Raw genomic sequence first — 19,336 nt, forward strand, 5'->3', positions numbered from 1 at the left:
AGGCCAGACTCCAGGACCCTGGCCTCCCTGGGAAGCAGCAGAGTCACAGAGATCAGGGAGTAGCTAAGGGGGTTGGGCGGGGGCGGGGGGGGGCGGGTTGGAAATGAGCCTGAGCGGGGAGGAGCCCTCCTGTGTCCGACCGTGGGATTCCAACAGCGAGGTCCTCAGGTGCTGCTGCTGCCCCCTGGTGGCGCGCGGTTGCCCTGCAGCTCGGGCCACGTGATTTCTGAGAAGAGGCCCTGCCTGGAGGAGAACTGAAACTTAGGGTGGGGACTGTAGGAAGGGGCGGAGAGATCAGGACGCTGCCTGGACGGCTGCTGAACCGAGGGCAGCTGCATCCTGGGACAGCCAGCGAGCCGCGCAGGTAAGACCGGCCGAGAGTGGACGTCAGCCTGGGTCTAGAGCTGGAAGGCCCGGCCGGATTGGAGGCGGGGGGCGGGGGCTCCCGGGGCCCCTCCGCGGAACAGGAATATACAGGTGGCTCGTGAGCCAGGACGGGGTGGTTTGGCCTGAGTGAGAGACTGACCACGGGCCAGAGTCCCCAGCCCTAGAGGCAAAGGACAGGAGGCCCTGCTGATAGGTTGTTGGAAGTCTCAGCCTCGGCTCCAGCTGCCCCTGTTTATTTTCTTGCCTTCTGGCCCTGCCCACTTCCGCTGCAGCCCTGCCCCACCTACCCCAGAGGCAAGCAGAGGGGAAGGGTTGGTGGGATTAAACCTAGATTATGGGGGTGGTGGGTGAGGGACCTATGGGGCATCTCAGAAGCCCATACTACCTCTGCAAATGCTTGGGGTAGAGAGCGGGCCTCTCCCCACGAGCCACACCAAGGGAGTTGTCTGCTAGACAGCAGATTCCTGAAAAGTCTTAAAACTAAGACCAATGTCTAAGGTTTCCTTCCAGATATCACAGCTTGGGTTGTTAAAAGGAATGTATTTGTCATTATTAATAAAGGGAGAAACGACACAATTTGGCCCCAGAATTTTGAGAAATGTCTACAGGCAAAAGATGGATGGGATCACTGGGGGCCCTTGCCGGGATCCAACCCCAGGGGCAGATGTTCCCTCCCACGGTGTCGATTCCACTGATGCTACCTGCGACTCTTGTCCCCAGGATGGCATCAGGCAGGGCACGCTGCACCCGAAAGCTGCGGAACTGGGTGGTGGAGCAAGTGGAAAGCGGGCAGTTCCCCGGGGTGTGCTGGGACGATGCAGCCAAGACCATGTTCCGGATCCCCTGGAAGCACGCGGGCAAGCAGGACTTCCGGGAGGACCAGGATGCCGCCTTCTTCAAGGTGAAAGAGCCCGGAAAGCAGCCCCTCCGAGGGAAGGGTGGCGTATACACTGAAGCTCTCGCCCTCCAGGGGTTGTGTCGGCCTGGGTTTCAGAGAAAGAGGAGATGGGAGGGTAGAACCAGCTGCATTTTGGATACAGCCCGATACAAAGTGAAAGTGCAAAAATTGTGAAGGGTTTCGAGACAGCGGTGGCAGAGCATAAACCCGAGCGCTGGGCCTTCTGTGCACGCACTCAGGTGGTGGGACCTCGAAGCTGGCCGGGGTGTGTGACATGCTGCCTCTGCTTTACTTCCTGTGTTTTGAAGGCCTGGGCGATATTTAAGGGGAAGTACAAGGAAGGGGACACGGAAGGCCCTGCTATCTGGAAGACTCGTCTGCGCTGTGCCCTCAACAAGAGTCCTGAATTTGAGGAGGTTCCTGAGAATGGCCATAGGGACGGAGCTGAGCCCTACAAGGTGTATCGGCTACTGCCGCCGTCAGGGACCCTCCCCGGTGGGTGTCCCCTTGCCCAGCCACTCCTAGAAGCAGCACACTGGGGACGGAGGGAGGATGGAGATGGGAGCCTTCTGGGAGGGTGCTGGGCCTCTCCCCAGGTTCCTCATTCAGAGTTCTACCCTGTCCCTGTCCTTGGGGAGCTGCTGCCCACGTTCCCCTGCCTGGTCCTGTCCATCCTTTCACTGCCCTGCTGTCCTACCCTCTGTCCCCAATTAAGGCTCTGACCTTTCTCCCCCTCCACAATAATTCACAGCCCAGCTGGGGACCCAGAAATCACCATCAAAGCAACGTCACAGTTCTGTGTCCTCTGAGAAGGAGAATGAGGGTACCACAAAGAACGGCAAGTTCAGTCCCTCCTTCCTTGAGGACCCCCTCAGAAATGTAAGAGCTGGGGAGGGACTGGGGGTGGGGGGCCCAAGGGCAGGACGGTCACTAGGGGAGAGGTGGGCCAACGATAGTCACTGTGTCTGCAGGAGGAGGTGGAGGCCAATGGGGGAGCAGGCCATTCAAACTTCGGGAGCGGCGGCAGCAGCAGCCCCGAGCCTCAGGAAGGTACCACCCGCCCTGCCTCTGTTCGTTGCCCCCATGCCGCAGCCTCTGGCCCTTGGACTCCCCGTTCCCATTCCGAACTGTACACCTCTGCTTCCCCTGTAGGGACAGACACAACTGAAGCCCCTTTCCAAGGAGATCCGGTGTCACTGGAGTTTCTGCCCCCTCCAGACTCAGGTGTGTGGCGTTTCTGACTCATCCCTGCTCCCTGTGCCCCTAGCTTGTCTCCCTGTCATCGTGCATGCGTTATTGGATCAGTCAGGGTTTGCAGCAAACTGGGCCCACCTTACCCAGGCAGAGGCACCAGTTTCTTGGCAGTACACCTGGCCAGACTCCAGACTCCAAACAGCTCAATTCTCAAAAATACCCCCTATGCACTCTATTCCCTGGAAATCCACTTTGAGACATTAATTCCTGTCGGTCAAGCAGAGACCCAGTCTCTGGGACCTTCTTATAAACTGTAAGACCCTGGGCAATAAGCACTGAGACCTCAGGGGGCATTTGTGTATCAGCTCCTCTCCTGAGTGACGGGAAAGTCTGACAGGAAGCTCCTTGGCTGGTGAGGGTGGCCGGAGGGCGGATGAGGAGGGAGGTGCCTTCTCTAACCTCAGGAGGTGAAGCCGCTACCCCCGCCCTCGCTTGGTTTCCCTCTTGGACCTCCTGTTTCTCACCAGCCAAATGAGGATGTGGGATTTGCAAGGAGCCCCTCCTCATTTCCTCAGGCCCTGGTGCTGACCAGGTGGACCCCTCGGGTGAAGTCCAGGTGCAGCTGGTGGTTCTCTGTCCGCAGACTACTCGCTGCTGCTCACCTTCATCTACGGCGGGCGCGTGGTGGGTGAAGCCCAGGTGCAGAGCCTGGACTGCCGCCTCGTGGCCGAGCCCTCGGGCTCCCAGTACGGAATGGAGCAGGTGGTCTTTCCCAAGCCTGACCCACGAGAGCCCACCCAACGCCTGCTGAGCCAGATCGAGAGGGGCGTCCTGGTAGCCAGCAACTCCCGGGGCCTCTTCGTGCAGCGCCTCTGCCCCATCCCCGTCTCCTGGAATGCGCCCCAGGCACCACCCGGTCCGGGCCCGCATCTGCTGCCCAGCAATGAGTGCGTGGAGCTCTTCAGAACCAACTACTTCTGCAGAGGTGAGGCTGTTCCAGCTGAGCGGAGCCCATGCCCCCACCTCTTAGTCCCCCCGGGACCTGCTAGGCTCTGCCACCACCCTGTTTCCTCCAGTAGATCCTTCCTTACAGCTCATGTGCGTGGTGCACAGCCTGTGGGGCCCTGGGCTCAGCCCCACAGCTGCCTGGCAGCCGCCCTTCCCCGGCGCAGGCCTCGGAAGATGAGGCTCAGGGGGAGCTCAGCACACGAGTCCCATCTCCGGGACTGCCCCCGCGTGGCAGCAGACAGTAACGGGAAGGTGCGCCCCCGGGGCCTCCCCAGCATCTACACTTACGCACACGCCATCGACATATTTGGGAGAGCTGGTGCACATTACCCACACCAGCCCTGCCACACCCCAGGCAGCTCCCCTGATTGCCCTTCTCCTGTCCACTTCTCCAGTTCCACTTCTGCCTCCATTCACCTCTAAATCTGACCTTAGGAGTTAGGGGCCAGGAGTATAGGGGACGCAGGGTAGGAACGTGCCGGGGCCATGGGTGCCCTTGGTAGGGAGGGTGCGAGCAGGCAACAGGGGGTGGGGGGCACCTCTGTGTTAGCAGCCCAGACTGCTGCCATGAGGACTCCAGGCTCTTCCAGCAGAGAGCTTTGCAGGTTGTATAAAAATCAGTTACCTTAAAACACTTCTTACTTGGAGAAGGGGCACCCTTTCGTATTTGCACACGGGTGAGAAGCAGCAGAGTTGCTGGCATTTCTCCTGACGTGAGGGAACAGCCTCGTGACCCTGCAGCTCCTGTTCTGGCTCTGGTCTCCAATTGGCCCCACAATCACCCCTCTTTGTCCAGGATGGGCCCCTCTCTATTCCCACCTTCCCTGTGACCTCTCTCTTCTCTTTTCTTTCTTCCAACCCTTTACCCTTTCTCTTTCATCAGACTTGGCCAGGTACTTCCAGGGCCTTGGCCCCCCACCCAAGTTCCAGGTGACACTGAATTTCTGGGAGGAGAGCCCCAGCCCCAACCATACCCCAAAGAGTCTTATCACAGTGCAGGTGAGTTCAGGGTGGGGGAAGGCCAGCCTCCCTGTGTGGGTGGGGTGGGGGTGGGTTCCAGGAGGAGAAGGGGCCTCGGGGGGAAAGGAACTCCTAGGGGTAGTGTCTGCCCCAGCTGTGCTCATGATCATCTCTTCCCCACCTTTTTTGGCACAGATGGAGCAGGCCTTTGCCCGACATTTATTGGAGGAGACTCCAGAGGAGCAGTCAGCCACTCTGTCCCCGCCCCTGCTGGGGGACCCATCTTCCTCCTCTCCTCTCTTTTCCTCCTATCTCCTTTGAAAGAGGCTCATTCTCCACACTGTTGACCTGCCTCCCTCAGTGATAATTCTCAGTGGTTGTCCCTGATGGTTACGTCCTTGAACTGACGATGTACCTGGCTGGCAGAGAACTCAGGGGTGATTTTTATCCACCCCACCACCTTTTTGTTTTGTTTTGTTTTTTTGAGATATGCCTTCTTTCATCTCTGAGGAACCGACCTGGGAAAGTACAAATGGTGTGAACTCAGGGGACCTTTCCTCTTCCCCCACCCCTAAAGCCAAGCACTTTATATTTTCTTCTTAGATGTTCACTAGGGATTTAAAATAAAACTTTATTGAAAGAGGAGTCAGTATCTGCTTTGTTGGGTTGAAAAGGTAGCAGGGGTCACAGGGAAGTGCTAAAGATGTAATTTGAGAGCGAAATACTTGGGTTTTCTTCCTGCTGACCTCTCTGGGCCCCTTTCCTCTCCTCCACCCGCAGGCTCTGGCTAGGAAGCTGTCTGGGCTCCGTGGGTTCTGGGCCTGGGGAGAGGATCGAGGTTAACCACCACGAAGAGCACAACCCACGGCTGCTGTTGCCACCAACTTCACATGGAAAAATCTGGGCTCCGCTCTTCTTGGCTAGAGGCCTCTGATTCGGGCCTTACAACAGGCTTAGAGTTGGACTCTGGGCTGGAGGTCTAAATGAACAGGGGAACTTGAAGTTGCCCTCAAACTATGGGCTAGAGGCACTGGAGCCTGGGAAGGGAGGGGGGACCGGAGGGAAGAGCTGCTGAGCCTCCTATGCTGAGGGAGGCCAGGCCCCGGTGCCTCTTCTCCCAGCACATGGGGCACTGTCACCCCAACAGAAGGGGACTCCCAGCCTGGTTTCCTTGCTCTACCTAAGCCTCACAAAAGACCATCTGGCCTAGACTGCCATGTCACCAACACTCTGTTGGCTGAGATTTGAGGGCTCCAAATCAGCTGACACTCCTCTCCCTTACCCCTGTGTTTATTTTGCCACCAAACTGAAAGTTCTCCCTTCACAGGCCACTTGTCATCTTACCTCTCCACTCACGTCCCGCAGACCAGTTCAGACCTAAGTCACCACTTAGCTGATGCCGCAGCCTCCAGCTTCCCCCTTCCTGCAGGGGACACCAGCTTGGAGGAGAGGGGCCTCCAGATCAAACTCTTCCCTGTCATGTCGCTCTTATAAGCCTCCCTGGTTCATCTACTTGATCAAAACCAACACGCCTAGATCCTCAAGGATCTTCTTACTGTCGCATTTGACAAACTTCAGTGCTGCCTTCGAGCCTTTCTGCCTCCTTGGACCTTCCTTCTCTTCAGTCTTGCCCATCATCCTCCTGAGAAGCCAAGAGCCCAAGCAGGCATCTGCATTAGCAGGGAAGAAAGCAGGTACTGAGTGCGCGGGTACACGAACTCTGTTGTGCCGTTGATTTGCTAAAATCCCTCCTGGCCCTTGTTTGCACTTGCTCCCTCCTTGACTTCCATCTTCTTTCTTTTCCTTTCTTTTTAATTTTAATTCCAGTATAGTTAACATACAGTATAGTTAACACATGTACAATTCTTTATCCATTTATCTATCGATGGATACCTAGCCATAGTTTGGCTATTGTAGATAAGGCTGCTATAAACACAGGGGGGCATGTATCCTTTTGAATTAGTGCTTTCATATTCTTTGGGTAAATACTCTGTAGTGGAATTACTGAATCATATAGTAGTTCTATTTTTATTTTTATTATTTTTTTAAAGATTTTATTTATTTATTTGAGAGAGAGAGGGAACACAAGCAGGGGGGAGGGGTAGAGGGAGAAGCAGACTCCCCACTGAGCAGGGAGCCCGATGCGGGACTTGATCCCAGGACCCTGGAATCATGACCTGAGCCGAAGGCAGACACTTAATGACTGAACCACCCAGGTGCCCCAGTAGTTCTATTTTTAATTTATTAAGGAACCGCCATACTGTTGTCCACAGTGGCTGCACCAGTTTGCTTTCCCACCCACAGTGCACAGGGTTGCTTTTTCTCCACATCCTCTCTGACACCTGTTGTTTCTTGTATTTTTGATTTTAGCCATTCTGAGAGGCGTGAGGTGATAACTCATTGTGGTTTTGATTTGCATTTCCTTGAGGATGAGTGATGTTGAGTATCTCTTCATCTGTCTGTTGGCTGCCGTCTATATGCTTTCTTTGGAGAAATGTCTGTTCATGTCTTCTGTCCATTTTTTAATTGGACTATTTGTTTTTCTGGTGTTGGGTTGTATAAGTTCTTTATATTTTTTGGATACTAACCCTTTATGAGATGTGTCGTTTGCAAATATCTTCTCCCATTCAGTAGGTTGCCTTTTAGTTTTGTTGATGGTCTCCTTCGCTATGCAGAAGCTTTTTATTTTGTTATAGTCCCAATAGCTTATTTTTGCTTTTGTTTCCCTTGCCTCAGGAGACATATCTAGAAAAATGGTACAGCTGATGTCAGAGAAATTACCACCTGTGCTCTCTTCTAAGATTTTTATGTTTTTTTTTTTTTAAAGATTTTATTTATTGATTTGACAGAGAGAGACACAGTGAGAGAGGGAACACAAGCATGGGGAGTGGTAGAGGGAGAAGCAGGCTTCCTGCTGAGCAGGGAGCCCGATGCGGGGCTCGATCCCAATACCGCGGGAACATGACCTGAGCCGAAGGCAGACGCCTAACGACTGAGCCACCCAGGCGCCCCGATTTTTATGGTTTTAAGTCTCACTTTCAGGTCCTTAATCTGCGTTCAGTTTATTTTTATGTATGGTGTAAGAAAGTGGTCCAGATGCATTCTTTTGCATGTTGCTATCCAGTTTTCCCACCACCATTTGTTGAAGAGACTCTCTCTTTCCCATTGCACAATTCTTGCCACCTTTGTTGAAGATTCATTGACCATATAGTTGTGCATTTAATTCTGGGCTCTCTGTTCCATTGATCAGTGTGTATTTTGTAAATATTTATTTATTTATTTTAGAAGGAGAGCGAGCACAAGTGGGAGGGGCAGAGAGAGAGGGAGAGAGACTCTCAAGCAGACCCTGCACTGAGCACAGAGCCAGATGCGGGGCTTGATCCCAGGACCCTGAGATCATGACCTGAGCCAAACCCGAGAGTCAGACACTCAACTGACACACCACCCAGGCGCCCCTCTCTGTGGCTATTTTCATGCCAGTACTATACAGTTTTTATTACTACAGCTATGACCTGAAGTCTGGAATTACGATGCCTCCAGCTTTGCTTTTCTTTCTCATAATTGCTTTGGCTATTCGAGGTTTTTTTGTGGTTGCATACAAATTTTAGGATTGTTTGTTCTAGTTCTTTGAAAAATACGGTTGCTATTTTGATAGGGATTGCATTAAATCTGTAGATTGCTTTGGGTAGTATAGACGTTTTAACAATATTTGTTCATCCAGTTCATGAGCATGGAATGTCTTTCCATTTCTTTTTTTTTTTTTTTTTTAAAGATTTTATTCATTCATTTGAGACACAGAGATACAGAGAGAGAAAGCATGAACAGGGAGAGAGGCAGAGGGAGAGGGAGAAGCAGGCTCCCCGCCGAGCCAGGAGCCCGATGTGGGGCTCGATCCCAGGACTCTGGGATCATGACCTGAGCTGAAGGCAGATGCTTAACCATCCGAGCCACCCAGGCGCCCTGTCTTTCCATTTCTTTGTGTCATATTCAATTTCTTTCATCAGGGTTTTATAGTTTTTAGAGTACAGATCTTTTACCTCTTTGATTAAGTTTATTCCTAGGTATTTTATTATTTTGGGTACAATTGTAAATGGGATTGTTTTCTTAATTTCTCTTTCTGCTGCTTCATTATTAGTGTATAGAAATGCAATGGATTTCTGTACATTAATTTTGTATCCTGTGGCCTTACTGAATTCATTGATCAGTTCTAGTAGTTTCTTGGTGGAGTTTTTAGGGTTTTCTATATATAGTATCGTGTCATTTGCAAATAGTGAAAATTTTACTCCTTCCTTACCAATTTGGATGCGTTTTATTCCTTTTTCTTGTCTGATTGCTGTAGCTAATACTTCTAGTACTATGTTGAATAAAAGTGGTGAGAGTGGACATCCTTACCTTGTTCTTGACCTTAGGGGAAAAGCTTTCAGTTTTTCCCCATTGAGAATGCTGTTAGCTTTGGGTTTTTCATATATGGCCTTTATAATGTTGAGGTATGTTCCCTCTAAACCTGCGTTGTTGAGCGTTTTTATCATGAATGAATGTACTTCGTCAAATGTTTTTTTCTGCATTTATTGAAATGATCATATCTTTTTTATCCTTTCTCTTATTGATATGATGTATTGTGATTGATTTGCAAATATTGAACCACCCTTGCAACCCAGGAGTAAATCCCACTTGAACGTGATGAATGATTTTTTTAGTGTATTGTTGGATTCAGTTTACTAATATTTTGTTGAAGACTTTTGCATCTCTTCATCAGAACTACTGGCCTATAGTTTTCTTTTTTTGTGGGGTCTTTGTCTGGTTTTGGTATCAGGGCAGTGCTGGCCTCCTACAATGAATTTGGAAGCATTCCTTCCTCTTCTATTTTTTTTTTTTTTAAGATTTTATTTACTTATTTGACAGAGAGAGAGAACAAGCAGGGGAGTGGGAGAGGGAGAAGCAGGCTCCCCACTGTGCAGGGAGCCCAATGTGGGGCTCCATCCCAGGACTCTGGGATCACGACCTGATCCGAAGGCAGACACTTAACCAACTGAGCCACCCAGGTACCCCTATTTTTTGGAATAGTTTGAAAAGAATAGGTATTAATTCTTTTTTTTTTTTAAGATTTTATTTATTTATTTGACAGAGAAAGACACAGCAAGAGAGGGAACACAAGCAGGGGGAGTGGGAGAGGGAGAGGGAGAGGGAGAAGCAGGCTTCCCGTGGAGCAGGGAGCCTGATGTGGGGCTCAATCCCGGGACCCTGGGATCATGACCTGAGCCAAAGGTGGCCGCTTAATGACTGAGCCACCCAGGCGCCCCTAACGCCTTTTTAAATGTTTGGTAGAATTCCCATGTGAAGCCATCCAGTCCTGGACTTTTGTTGGGAGTTTTTTGATCACGGATTCAATTCCATTGCTGCTAATCAGTCTGTTCAAATTTTCTATTTCTCTCTAATTCAGTTATGTTTCCAGGAATTTACCCATTTCTTCTAGGTTGTCCAATTTGTTGGCATATAATTCTCCATAATATTCTTTGATAATCTTTTGTATTTCTGTGGTGTTGTTATTTCTCCTCTTTCATTTCTGATTTTACTTGATTCCTCTTTTTTCTTATGAGTCTAGCTAAAGATTTATCAATTTTGTTGATCTTTTCAAAGAACCAGCTCCTAGTTTCATTGATCTATCCTTTTTTTAAAATTTAATTTTACTTTCTATTTCATTTATTTCTGCTCTAATCTTTATTATTTCCTTCCTCCTTTCCTTCCATTAGTTTTGGGTTTTGTTCTTCTTTTTCTAGCTCTAGCTTTAGGTGTAAGGTTTATTTGAGATTTTTCTTGAAGTAGGCCTGTATTGCTATCAGTCTCCCTCTTAGAACAGCTTTTGTTGTATCCCAACAATTTTGGACCGTTGTGGGTTTCTTTGTTTTGTTTTGTTTTTTTAATATTTTATTTATTTGTTTGTGAGAGAAAGAGCAAGCACAAGCAGGGGGAGTGGCAAGCAGAGGAAGAGGGAGGTATAGGGAGAAGCCTGATAAGAAGGCTCTTATCCTCCAGCTCCTTCCTGCTGAGCAAGGAGCCCAATTCGGGACTCGATCTCAGGACCCTGGGATCATGACCTGAGCCGAAGGCAGACGCTGAACCGACGGAGCCACCCAGGCGTCCCTGGACCATTGTGTTTTAATTTTCATTTGTCTCTGTGTATTCTTTGATATCCTTTTTGATTTCTTGGTTGACCCATTCATTGATTAGTAGCATGTTATTTAATCTCCATATATTTGTGATCTTTCCAGACTTTTTCTTGTGGTTGATTTCTAGTTTCATAGTGTTGTGGTTAGAAAAGATACTTCGATGCTTTTGAATTTGTTGAGACTGGTTTTGTGGCCTAGTATGTAATCTATTCTGGAGAATGTTCCATGTGCACGTGAAAAGAATGTGTATTCTGCTGTTTTAGGATGGAATGTTCTGAATATATCTGTTAAATCCATCTGGTCCAATGTGTCATTCAAAGCCACTGTAAGGATACTGACTTTCTGTTTAGATGATCTGTCCATTGATGTGAGGGTTAAAGTCCCCTACTATTATTGTATTACTATTTATTACTTCCTTCATGTTTGTTATTAACTGCTTTATGTATTTGGGTGCTCCCATGTTGGGTGCATAAATATTTACAATTGTTTTATCTTCTTGTTGGATTGTTCCATTTATGATTATATAGTGTCCTCTTCCATTTTCTGTCATACCCCATATCCAATCCATCAGCAGATCCCATCATTATTCCTACAGAACCTATCCAGAATCTGACCAGTTTTCTCTGCTTCCACCACTAACACTTTGGAACAACCTACTGTCATCTCTCACATCTCTTTCTGCTTCCTTTACATTTTTTCTACCTCCACTATTGTCCACCTTCTATCTATTCTGAACACAGTAGAGATCCTCTTAACGCATAAATCTTATTATGTCATTCCTCTGCTCAAAACCCTCCATTGGCTCTTGACTCATTCAGAGTAAAAGCCCAGATCCTTACAGTGACCTCCACAGTCCTTGTGATGTGGCTCTTATCCTCCTCTCTAACCTCACCCCTTACCATTCTTGCTCCAGGCTCCTTGAACCCACCACATTTCTGCTTCAGGACCTTTGTACTTGCTGGTTCTTTTATGTAAAATATTCTTCCTTTGGGTAGGTGCGTTTTGCCTCCTCTCTTCAGAGGCTTCCCTGAGCACCGTACCTAGAGAGCAGCCCTCACTACTCTCCATTCTCCTGTGCTGCCTCGTTGTTCTCCTAGCACTGATCACCGCTTAACATATTTTTTTTTTAAAGATTTTATTTATTTATTTGACAGAGAGAGACACAGTGAGAGAGGGAACACAAGCAGGGGGAGTGGGAGAGGGAGAAGCAGGCCTCCCACCGAGCAAGGAGCCCAATGCGGGGCTCGATCCCAGGACCCTGGGATCATGACCTGAGCCGAAGGCAGACGCTTAACGACTGAGCCACCCAGGCGCCCCTACCTATTTCTCTTTGTCTACTTACTTATCGTCTCTCCTTCCCTACTCCATGAGAACAGGGACTTGTTTTGTTCATTGCTCCATCTCCAGTGCCTAGAGTGCATGGCACGTAGCAGGCATGTCGTAAATGCTGGTTGGACAGAGGGATGGAGGAACAAGTTACTCTATTATCTCCTACCCTACGTTCTAAGTACCTTAAGGGTAGATGCCCTCACTTTATGATCTTTGTGCCCCAATATGAACTTGTTAACAGTGACAACATATGTACAGTGATTGAAACAGTTTGTATTAGAAACTCATTTAGCCAAGCACAGTGGAATAAGTACTAGAAACACTAGAATTCAAGAGAGCAGAGTTCCCAACCAGGCTGTCATTAGGGAGCTTTGTGGTCTGGGAAAAACTGTCACATGGGCCTCCCTGTTTTCTCATCGGTAAAAGCAAGTCCTGTAAAGCTTACAAGGACTAGATTTTGAAATCTCTGTCAGCCTTGACTGTGGTTGTAAATTTGGGGTAATTGCATATTCATTTGACAAATGTTTAGTGTGCTTGTTTCCAGGAACTAGTTGAAAAAGAAAAAAAAAAGATCTTAATCTTAAGAGCTAGTAGACTGAAGGAACAAAATAAAATAGGGTCAGCTCAGCTGCAGTAAGAGCTGTGTTAAAGGGGCAGAAGCATGCCCTGGGGTCAAGGCTGGGAAGGGCATTCTAGGCCAAACCGGGGGTTGTACAAAGGCAGGAGGCTTGGGGACCAAGAATTGTTTGGGCCAAATGGCTTTTGTACGTGGAGAGGTATGCCTTGCATCCCACAAAGCTGAGGTCTCTTTCAGCTGGGAGAACATTCACAATTGGAAAACAACCATTCACAACTGGAAAACTTAGCCCACAGCCTAAGTTGTTCAAGTTTAGGAAATGACTGAGCATGTTTCCTGTGAGATCTGACTTCTTCCTCATCCATCTGCGGCCCCCAGGCCACCTCACACCGTCTCCACCTGCCCCCACCTGCCCAGCTGACGACAGGCCCAAGGCGGGGCACGGAGGCAGACCGATCTTTGGTACTTGATGGGTTTCAGGGGAAAGGGCAAGGTCTAACCTCAGGTCAGGCGCCCGGAAACGGGCAGGGCAGTTGCCCCCGCCATGACCCGACCTTCTCTAGTGGGCGAAATGCCCTTGTTGCCAAGCTTGCTGCGGGGCGAGGCTGGGACTGGCTCCTCCCTCATTGGTCGGCAGAGAAGTGCCACCGAGGAACCCTTGTTACCAGAGGCGAGAACGAGAGCCCATTGGTCAGGACACCTCACAATGGCCCCCGCAGCACGCGGGCTTCTTCTGATTGGTTCGCTGCCTGCCTCGGGAGACCCCTGTTGCCTCAACCCCAGGCGGGCTAGTTGGCGCCCTGGAACGGAGCGCTCCCCAGCCCAGCCCTGTTCCCCATTGGCTGTTGTGGGGGCCGCCGCCATCTAATGACGAGGGAGGCGCCCAGCCCCGGAGCGCGCGCCCCCTGCGGCGGGGTCTAGTGCTGCGGGGACCGCAGGTGCCCAAGCAGGGCTCAAGGCCCGGGAGCCCGGTACCTACCCCTGCGGAGGACCCCCCGACCCCCGCACTCTCCCCTCGGGACCTGGCCTGGGGCCCAGCCGGGGCCTGCCCTCGGGGAGCTCTGCCCCTCCAACCTGGAACCCGACCCGGAAGGCCCCAGTAAGTTCGAAGCAGCCACGCGGCGTGGGAACCCACTCCGGGCGGCGGAGAGGGGCGACCCAACTGCTTGCTGTGTGTGCAGTCCGCGCCTCCGGTTACTTCTCGCCCTAATTGTTCACCCACACCTGAGTGTTTATCCGTTCCTTTACCTGGCGTGCTGGGGCCGCGCCCAGCCCCGGGGCCGCCTCTCCGAGCCCTTCGCCCCGACGGGGACGAGGGTGAAAGCCCGGTGGGACAATGTTCTACTATCCCAACGTGCTTCAGCGCCACACCGGCTGCTTCGCCACCATCTGGTAAGGGCCGGGCAGTGCGCGCCGGGAGGGGCACCCAGGGGCCCCAGCCTGACGCCCCCCACCCCCACCCCCTCCAGGCTGGCAGCGACCCGCGGCAGCCGGTTGGTGAAGCGGGAGTACCTGAAGGTGAACGTGGTGAAGACCTGGTAAGGCCGGGAAGGGGTGGAGCGGCCGGACCTGAGCGGGCAGGGGGCGGGGCGGGGGGCGGGGGCCGCTGGATGGCGTGGGCCAGGCTGTGGGGCTGCGCCTTGGCGCAGTGGTGATCAGGGCGCGTTGTCCCCCCAGTGAGGAGATCCTCGATTACGTGCTGGTCCGAGTTCAGCCCCCGATGCCCGGCCTGCCCCGGCCCCGCTTCTCCCTCTATCTGTCAGCCCAGCTGCAGATCGGCGTGATCCGGGTCTACTCTCAACAATGCCAGTACCTCGTAGGTAAGGCGGGGAAGGCTCGGAGATGGGGCAGAGCCGCGTGGCCCGCGGCGAGGGGAGGCGTGCTCAGGACCTTGCCCTCCCCGCAGAGGACATCCAGCACATCCTGGAACGCCTGCACCGCGCCCAGCTGCAGATCCGCATTGATATGGTGGAGACTGAAGTGTGAGTGCCCACCCTGGGCCTGGGCCACTCCGCCTTCGGTGGGCATCCTCCCTGCTTGGCGTCAGCCCTCTGCCTCAGTGCTTGACAGCCCACATTCTCTGTCTCAGACCCAGCCTGCTGCTCCCTAACCGCCTGGCCATGATGGAGACCCTGGAAGATGCTCCAGACCCCTTTTTTGGGATGATGTCTGTGGATCCCGTACTTCCCAGCCCCCTCAATATCCCTCAGGTAGGGCTCATTCCCCACAGAAGCCTCCGGCTGATGAGCTGAGAGCGCAGGAGGGGAGCGCTGTGTCTGTGCGGGTCTGACACTGGGGCTAGGGAAGGGGGCGAGCCACAGCTCTCCCCTGCAGGAGTCCGTGCTGGGGGACTGTCATGGTGGACCCCTCCAGACAGAGCCATGTCTGTTCAAGGCCAACCTCGAGGCAGCTCTTGTCCCAACTTCTCTCCACACAGTTCCCACTGCCAAGGCCCTAAGCCAGGCCCTTGTCATCCCTTAGCCTTAGGTTTCCCTGCGCATGTCCTCCTTTATCCACGTCCTGACACGTCCACAACTTTAGACAGTGCTGCTTCTTCTTTCAAAGACACCCCCGGTCCCCCACTGCACACAGCCCTCCATGCCCATAATGGCTACCCTCGTTCTGTACTAGTTAAGTCCTACATACCCTTAGCAGACCTGGCTCAAATGTTACCTCTTTCTGAGAGGCTTTATCCTGGGCCAGAAGCAAATGTTGCTTTGGAACTGAGCACGTTGCTAGGGCCTTGTTTCACCCTTTGTGTTGCCTCTTGCTGGGGTCCTATTCACACTGGTCTTCCTGTTAGACCATAGGCTCCCTAAGATCAAGAATCTTTTCTGTCCCCCCAACACTTGACATAAGGGTGCAGTGCTTCCTGCACAGAAAAATGGACAAGGTCTAGATAATGGGGGCAGGGATGGGAGGAAAGGAGAGCAGATGGCAAGTGAGTTCACCGCATGCTGGTGTCACAAGGCCGCAGCGTGAAGGAATATTTTCGTCTGTTGTCTGAATAAGGTTGTGGAAGCGGGAAAACAGGGGCGGAGGATGAACCCTTCCTTTTGTCCCCAATCCCCAAAGATTCGACAGCTCCTAGAGGCTGCAAGCCCAGAGAGAGTTCTTGAGGAAGCCCCTCCTGAAGTCCCCATGGAGCCTAGGAAGCCTGGTGAGCAGAGAGCCTCTTTCCCGGAAGAGGCCTAGGAAGGCCCAAGAACTGAAGGAATGACCATCTTTGAGCTTCTCTTAAGAGCCAGGCCCTGTGAGGGGCACTTTGTGTCACCTCCTCTCTGCCTCACAAGAGTCCTCTGAGATCAGAATTCTTATCCCCATTCTCCAGAGGAGGAAAGTGAGGCCCGTAGTGGTTAAGCAACCTAGCCAGGTCAGTTTGCCCGTGACTGGCCAGGGCCTGACCGGAAGCAGGTTGACTTGATTCCAGAGTCCGTGCTTTCACCTCACCACGTGGGTGTGGGAAGCTGGAAAGCAGCAGAGAGGCTGATGTGACTCTCCTGCCCCTCCAGAAAGGATCCCTGTCACTGTGCTGCCTCCAGAGGCCATCACCCTCAAGGAGGCGGAGCCCATCCGCATGCTGCCAGTCGAGGTGAGCTGTCCCCTCGCAGGAGAGCATGAGGCCCGAGTCCTGCCTCTGGCGGCCCAGCCCGCCTCACGTGTCCCCCCACTCCCCCCCCCCCGTCTTGCAGCGCTCCCTGCGCCTGGCGCCTGAGTGCCCCGTGGGCCTCCTAGAGCCCCTTGCCTTTTTCAGAACTGGAATTGCGTCCCCTCTCCTTACTCCTCCTCTCTTGCCAGGGTGAACTGGAGCTCCCAGAGGTCAGCCGCCGAGAGCTGGACCTGCTGATTGCTGAGGAAGAAGAAGCTATCCTGTTAGAGGAACGGCCGGCACTGGAGGGTCAGCGCGCTGGCACGGGCATGCTGGGCCTGGGCAGTGCCCCCGTCTCCTCTCTCCTGCGCTCTGAGCCCCGATCTTCTCTCTGCAGAGTTTGAGGAGCCCCGGGCTCTGGAGGAGGAGAGAGCTGTACCCCCGCTCTCACCACCAGCTCTCGTACCGTAAGGGCAGGACCCCCTGGGCCAGGTAGGCAGCCAGTGCTGCGAGGGGTGGCCTCATTTCTCTTGCCCGTTTTCCCCTCAGGGTGGAACTGCCCGCAGAGCTACTTCCGGTCCCGGCCCCTGAGGAGGTGAAGCCAGTAGGCTGGGAGCCCGAGGCCCTGGTTGCTGGTGAGTACCCATCGTGCCTGGGCCCTTCCTGGGGGTCCTTGCACAGCTACTGCAGTCAAGGGCCCCGTATTCCAACTTGCTGCAGGGAGGCCTTCTAGCTTCTTGCGTGGGTGGCTGCCAGGGTGAAGGGGGGTGGCAGAGCCGGGACCTAGAGTGTTGTTGCAGAGGTGACCCCCCTCCCGGAGCTGCGCCTGCCAGCCCCGCCCAGCCCAGAGGTGAGTCGTGCCCCTGCTAAGCCTTCTCCTCCCCTTTGCCCTCCTCTCCCAGAGCTGCTCATCCGTCTTCAGTTTCCCCCAGCCCTGGGCCACTGCTAGCCTTCCCCGGGCCTTGGCACAAGTTGGTAAAAGGTGGCCTTGCCCACCCTCCATTTTATCCAGCCTGCATTCCCGGATGGGCCCCCCCGACCACATGTGGTCAGAGCTGCACCTGGAGGCCCTGCCCAAGCTCTTTCCCGGGGTGCCTCTGGAGTGGGGATGCGGGGCCTGTTTTGCAGCCCACCAAGGTGACAGGAAAAGGAGTAATGGGTAGCCTTGCCCCCACGTCCCCTCCCCAATCAGAGGCTGCGGCCCCCAGTGCCCCCCTATCCCCGGGGTCCACCTGCTCGCCGCCGCCGCCGCCAGTTACTGTTCTGGGACAAGGAGACTCAGATCTCCCGGGAGAAATTCCAGGAACAACTGCAAACCAGAGCCCACTGCTGGGAGTGTGTGAGTGCAGCCCCAGGCTCTGCGGGCCACAGAGGGAGGCAGGGAGGGCCCGAGGCCACACGTGCTGGGCCGTCTAAACTCTGGGGAGGCACCGGGAATGATCCCCAAAGTGCACGTGCTCCAGGTTTGCACAGACACAACTCTCCACGTTCTTTTAGTGACCCTACATAGCACATGGCTGGGCACCCCCTGGCAGTGGGCGGGGCCAGGCAGGGGCAGGAGCCTGAGAGTTGGACGGTCGGAGGCCTTGGAACAAAGCATTGCAAAGAAGTAGAGAAGGGGCAGGGAGGAGTGCCTCCCTCCTAACTGGGCTTCTGCCCCCCCATCCCCCCCCCCGCAGCCAAAGGTGCAGCCTCCCGAGAGGACCACCAGGAGCCCCACGGAGCTATTCCGAACCCCAACTCAATGTAAGGAGTGGTGGGAGTTGCCATGTGGGGTCTTCTGAACCCATAGTCCTCCGTCTTGGTGTTCCTCACACGTCCAACCCCACCCCTGCCGCCCCTCCCTCCCCAGCTGGCTGGCTCCCCCCGGAACTGCTGGCCCTGTGGACCCACTGTGCCCAGCCACCCCCAGAAGCACTCAGGCGAAGGCCACCCCTGGAGCCTGAGAGGGAGGTGGCAGCTGAGGAGGAAAGGATGGAAATTGTCAGCGATATCGAGGTAACTGCACCCCCTTCCTCCTCCCTCGGGGGCCGGCACGCTTCGCCTGAGCTCCGGCAGGCTGCCTGCTGCCCACCTGGGCCTGTGCTGCCACGTCCCGTCCCCGAGCGTGGGCCGGGCAGGCCGGGACCGCGTCACCCCGCCCCGGGTGCTTCTGTGGCGCTCGGGGCCTTAGTTCTCACTCTCCCTTCCCCAGGTCCTGAGAGAGGCCCTGGAGCCCAGCGGGCCCCTCGTGCTGTCTTTAGGTAGGCCCCTGGAGAAGGGAGAGGGCCCCCACCGCCCCAGGGCCCGGCTACCCTAACTGCTGCTGGTGTTTACTAGAGGAAGCAGTTCACCTAAGGAAGCCTAGACCTCTTCGGTTCTCCTCCCGGGGTCCCTCTTACAAGTCACTGCACAGCGGCGGCATCTAGTTTGACCGGTGGGGGTGGGGTGGGACCCAAGGTCCCAACCGCTCCCATCTAAGCGGGCGCACTCGGGCCCTTCGCCTCCCCCCAACAGAGCTCTCTCTCGAGGCGGCCGAGGAAGAGAAGACCCGCATCAGCCTCATCCCCCCAGAAGAACGGTGGTAAGCCGCCAGCCTGGGTGCACTCGGGCCGTGGCCCCCATCGGTGTCGCAGCCGCCCCCTTCCCTGCTTGCCCTGACTCCCGCGTCCTCCTAGGGCCTGGGCTGAGGCTGAGCAGCCGGAGCTCCCTGCGCTGCCTGCGGTGCCCGAGGTCCCGGAGCTGCCCCCGGGGCTGCCCCCGGAGCTCGAGCTGCTGTCGCCGGAGGCCGTGTACAGGTGCCGGGGTAAGGCCGCCGCGGCGGGGTGGGCGCAGGCTGGGGCTCTGGCTGACCGCGTCCGCCCCCCACAGGGCAGTGGCCCAGGAGCTGCAGGCCAACAGGGAGCCCGACTTCAGCAGCCTGGTGGCCCCCGTCAGCCCTCGCCGGGTGGCCGCCCGGGTCTTCTACCTGCTCCTGGGTGAGTGTGGACGCATGTGGGCACGGGTGGGGGGCGAGGCCCCAGGCCGGAGGCCACCACAGGGCCTCCCCCCGACTGGCCCCGTCCTCTTCTCTTGACCAGTGCTTGCAGCACAACAGATCCTCCGCCTGGAACAAGAGAAGCCGTACGGGCGCATCCTGATCCTGCCGGGGCCCCGATTCCACCGCGGTTAGCCCTGACAGAGCTGCCCGGGAGCTGGCTCCATTAAACCCCGTCTTGCCTGCCTCGATTCCGAATGTGTATCTCTAT

At 54.2% G+C, this 19,336-nt stretch overlaps 2 protein-coding genes across 7 annotated transcripts; both read left to right on the plus strand.

Annotated features, from left to right (window-relative positions):
• The first annotated feature begins 144 nt into the window (after positions 1–144).
• On the plus strand, positions 145–5,092 carry IRF9 (interferon regulatory factor 9). Its single transcript, XM_036114684.2, has 9 exons — positions 145–364; positions 1,108–1,288; positions 1,594–1,780; positions 2,037–2,164; positions 2,257–2,335; positions 2,438–2,509; positions 3,123–3,464; positions 4,371–4,486; positions 4,643–5,092. Exons 2-9 carry the CDS (start codon positions 1,109–1,111, stop codon positions 4,766–4,768), a joined length of 1,230 nt encoding a protein of 409 aa, XP_035970577.2. The 5' UTR covers positions 145–364; position 1,108; the 3' UTR covers positions 4,769–5,092.
• Positions 5,093–5,160: 68 nt separating this feature from the next.
• On the plus strand, positions 5,161–19,316 carry REC8 (REC8 meiotic recombination protein). Of its 6 annotated transcripts, none has more exons than XM_078053488.1 (19): positions 5,161–13,912; positions 13,990–14,058; positions 14,198–14,340; positions 14,427–14,502; positions 14,610–14,730; positions 15,596–15,680; positions 16,033–16,112; positions 16,319–16,418; positions 16,507–16,576; positions 16,659–16,744; positions 16,910–16,959; positions 17,302–17,448; positions 17,789–17,855; positions 17,962–18,107; positions 18,304–18,352; positions 18,606–18,672; positions 18,767–18,894; positions 18,960–19,066; positions 19,169–19,316. In XM_078053488.1, the coding sequence occupies exons 1-19, from the start codon at positions 13,857–13,859 to the stop codon at positions 19,226–19,228; spliced, it is 1,707 nt and encodes a 568-aa protein (XP_077909614.1). In that variant the 5' UTR covers positions 5,161–13,856; the 3' UTR covers positions 19,229–19,316. The 6 variants fall into 6 exon arrangements, with proteins under 6 accessions (XP_077909614.1, XP_035970570.1, XP_077909610.1 ...); XM_036114677.2 differs by having other exon boundaries at positions 18,767–18,886; XM_078053484.1 differs by having other exon boundaries at positions 18,767–19,066.
• The last annotated feature ends 20 nt before the right edge of the window (positions 19,317–19,336 follow it).

The sequence above is a fragment of the Halichoerus grypus genome, chromosome 8 (genome assembly GCF_964656455.1).
Source record: "Halichoerus grypus chromosome 8, mHalGry1.hap1.1, whole genome shotgun sequence".
Classification (NCBI taxonomy): Eukaryota; Metazoa; Chordata; class Mammalia; order Carnivora; family Phocidae; genus Halichoerus; species Halichoerus grypus.

Bases quoted from the DNA above. Each gene is read 5' to 3' on its own strand.
- IRF9 (XM_036114684.2), top strand. From the start codon at position 1,109: ATGGCATCAGGCAGGGCACGCTGCACCCGAAAGCTGCGGAACTGGGTG. The intron at 2,510-3,122 runs GTGTGTGGCGTT...CTCTGTCCGCAG, and splicing joins TCTGCCCCCTCCAGACTCAG to ACTACTCGCTGCTGCTCACC. The intron at 4,487-4,642 runs GTGAGTTCAGGG...TTTTTGGCACAG, and splicing joins AGAGTCTTATCACAGTGCAG to ATGGAGCAGGCCTTTGCCCG.
- REC8 (XM_078053484.1), top strand. From the start codon at position 13,857: ATGTTCTACTATCCCAACGTGCTTCAGCGCCACACCGGCTGCTTCGCC. The intron at 14,503-14,609 runs GTGAGTGCCCAC...TCTCTGTCTCAG, and splicing joins GATATGGTGGAGACTGAAGT to ACCCAGCCTGCTGCTCCCTA. The intron at 18,353-18,605 runs GTAGGCCCCTGG...TCCCCCCAACAG, and splicing joins GCCCCTCGTGCTGTCTTTAG to AGCTCTCTCTCGAGGCGGCC.